Here is a 3,012-nt window from a genome sequence, read left to right as displayed (position 1 = left end):
TACAATATGTTTTTGACAAATGCACACATTTGTAAAATATCATTTTGCCTTAGTTTGCATCCAGCATGCCCCAGGAACCCTGTACTATTTCTTATATTTCTTACATGGGCATGCGAAACAATTACTAAATAGCCTTATTTTTTCTATGAGTGTGGGTTTCAAATATATTTTTCAGTAGAGAATCATTGGTTGCATACTAAAAAGATATCTGTTTAAAATAAGCATTTAAGGTCTTTTAATACTACAATTGTTTTTGAGATATGTTATTAATTTGATTCTCTTTGTCTCTAACTCACATTAAAATATGCTATTGAGGATGAACTAAAATGATGTATATGATTAGACGCAGTGGGGAGTGAGCTTGCTTTATTCCTCTCTCTTAATATCCCTGAAGGCTGGGATTAAAGAAGTTATATTAAACTAAGTAATTATTGGATAACTCAAGTAAACTTTGTGATAGTAGGGGAACTCTTGCATTGCTGACTTTTTAAAGTTTCCCAAAATATATTCAGCTGCATGACCACTATTCTTAAACCCATGCATTTTCTAAGTTTTGTACTTGCCTTAAATGCTCACATTCTTTCATTTATTAAGATTTATTGCTTGCTGGACAAACTTCTTAGATGTTAAAACTAGCTGCCTAATTTTAAAATACTTTGTGGCGTTTCTATTGTTGTTGCTTTCAAATCAGGAACTCATCTGGTTCTTCTTTCAGTAGTTTAAAGACACCCGTTTCAGTTGTGAAATTGTCTTCTTTATGGTTGAATGCATCTAGATCAGTAGTTCCTGACAATTCGTCAGTATTCTTAGTTACAGATTCCATCCTATTATTTTCAGGCAGATCTTCTTCTGTAAGCGAATCTTCCGTGAGGTTCATAGCTACTGATGCAGGGATGATGAAGTCGTATCTGGATTCTACAGCAGTAAGCAAAACAGAATGACTCTCTTCTTCATTTGCCATATCCCTCTCCATCCAAACACTGACTCCATCTGTAGACTCTTCATCAGTTAGCAGAATATCTTCTGGGTTATCTTTGTCTCTTTCAGCAGTGGTAGTGAGTTCAAACACAGTGATGAACTTTTCTTCATCAGAATCAGTTAGTTTAGGCACAACATTGGGGTCATTTTCTGGAAGAATTAAGTCAATTTCTGTTATTTTCTCTTCTGCAAGGGCAACCATGTCTGGAATAGTGGTGAGATTTCTTTCAGTAGCTGGAGTGATTTCAGCCTCAGGGACAGAGGAATCAGTAATATGGGCATTCCCATCAGCAGCGACTTTGAACTTAACTGAGGAACTGTAATTGCTTACATCAGATTTACCCATTGTAGTTGGAAGGATCGGGGTGTCAGCAATGCCAGCTGTGCTTTCCTTTGGTGTGCCAGAGACTTCAGATGTTAGTGACACATCTTTATCCCCTGGGTCAATGGTATCCAAGAGAATATCTTCTTTTGCTATGTCAGTGGAAAAATCGATTAAGGAAATGGCATCTGTTGATGAGATATTACCAGTTTTCACTGGCAAGAAGTTTTCAGTGATAGACTCATTAGCCATTGGGTTTTTAATGTCCATCAGAGTGGCAAATTCTTTCTCCAGGTGGGATTCAACATCATCTTCTGATTTTAGTCTTTCCTTTGGTGGTATAAGCTTGTTGCCTGTAGTTGTTGCAAAATCATTTTCTAGCATATAGTCATTTACTGAAGTAACGTGGTCTCCTTCTGATGTAATAGTTGTTTCTGATTTAGGAATAGTGTTGTCAGCCCCAAAGAAGATGGTTGCCTCAGTTGTCTTAGTGCTTTCTGCTGGAGGATGAGAATAAATTTTTGGCAAACCATCTTCAGCCATGGGACAAAGTGGCACCGTGCCCACTCAAAGATCTTTCCCTGGGTGCAGTGGTGTCCTTAGGCAGGAGAGTGGTGTTCATTATAGTGATTGAAGCATTTGTCATTATGGTGATTGTTGCATCAACCACAGGGCCAGTGGCCCCGGCTCTCCTTGGAGGTTGTTTCTGTGCTCTGATTGGGCACTGAGTTATGAGTACTGACATTAAATGAAAAAACTTCCCGGGTGGAACTAGTGGTAAAGAATCTGCCTGCCAGTGCAGCAGACAAAAGAGACCTGGGTTCGATACTTGGCTTGGGAAGCTCTCCTGGAGAAGGAAATGGCAACCCACTCCAGTATTCTAGTTTGGAAAAATCCCATGGACAGAGGAGCCTGGTAGGCTACAGTCCATGGGGTTACAGAGTTGGACATGACTGGACACTTGTCAGTAGACTTAAATGAAAAGATAATAGAGCCCTCTCTGTTTATGAAATCAACATTAAAAGCCAAATAATATAATGGTGGGGAACTTGATATTTACCATGTCTCTTTATAAGTGCTATACCTTCCAATATATGTCTCGTGTCACTTGAAACAGATATAGCAGAGTCTGCCATGTACTTAATGGGTTTAGTGTCAATGAGGGAAATTCCAGGGGCCATGGATTATCAGCATCAGCTTCAGGTTACCTGTTTCTCAAGTAAGTAACAGTGTCTTTTGGAAATAAAGCATCTTCTCTTCAGGTTCATAGTATTTAAATGTCTAAAACACATTAATGACATTTTTGGCAGTGAATGTAGCTGCAGAAGCTAATTAGGTAGTAGATATTTCAGTTAATTCTTTTCTTTAGAGCAGGAAGTCTCACTTTTTCAGTAGGGATAATAAAAATAAGTTATTGGTCTATTAGGGTCTTGCTAGTTTTCTTCTTCATTGTAGTTGATTTTATTGAATTAACTTGAATAATAGTGAGATTGTCAGATCTTGTAGGTCAGATTATTTAGGAATGGTTTTTTATAGACAGTGTTATTTCAACCCCAAACACACAAAGACTTTCCTGGCAGAGAGTTGATATTATACATCAAAATTCACCCAGAAACAAGATCCGGGTGTAAATAACTCTTCAGCCTTAATAATTATATCCTCAATTTCAGAATGAGTATCTTTCCTTTAAAAAAATTATGTTAGTCATCATT

General features: G+C 37.7%; 1 protein-coding gene across 1 annotated transcript; it reads right to left on the bottom strand.

Moving 5' to 3' along the window:
* Window positions 1-416: 416 nt before the first annotated feature.
* Window positions 417-1,978, bottom strand: CABS1 (calcium binding protein, spermatid associated 1). The gene has a single exon (XM_027971054.3). The coding sequence runs from the start codon at window positions 1,841-1,843 to the stop codon at window positions 683-685; it is 1,161 nt and encodes a 386-aa protein (XP_027826855.2). The 5' UTR covers window positions 1,844-1,978; the 3' UTR covers window positions 417-682.
* Window positions 1,979-3,012: the final 1,034 nt, after the last annotated feature.

The sequence above is a fragment of the Ovis aries genome, chromosome 6 (genome assembly GCF_016772045.2).
Source record: "Ovis aries strain OAR_USU_Benz2616 breed Rambouillet chromosome 6, ARS-UI_Ramb_v3.0, whole genome shotgun sequence".
NCBI classification, from domain to species: domain Eukaryota; kingdom Metazoa; phylum Chordata; class Mammalia; order Artiodactyla; family Bovidae; genus Ovis; species Ovis aries.
The sequence above is the reverse complement of the archived record's forward strand: the minus strand, read 5'-3'. Positions and strand labels throughout refer to the sequence as shown.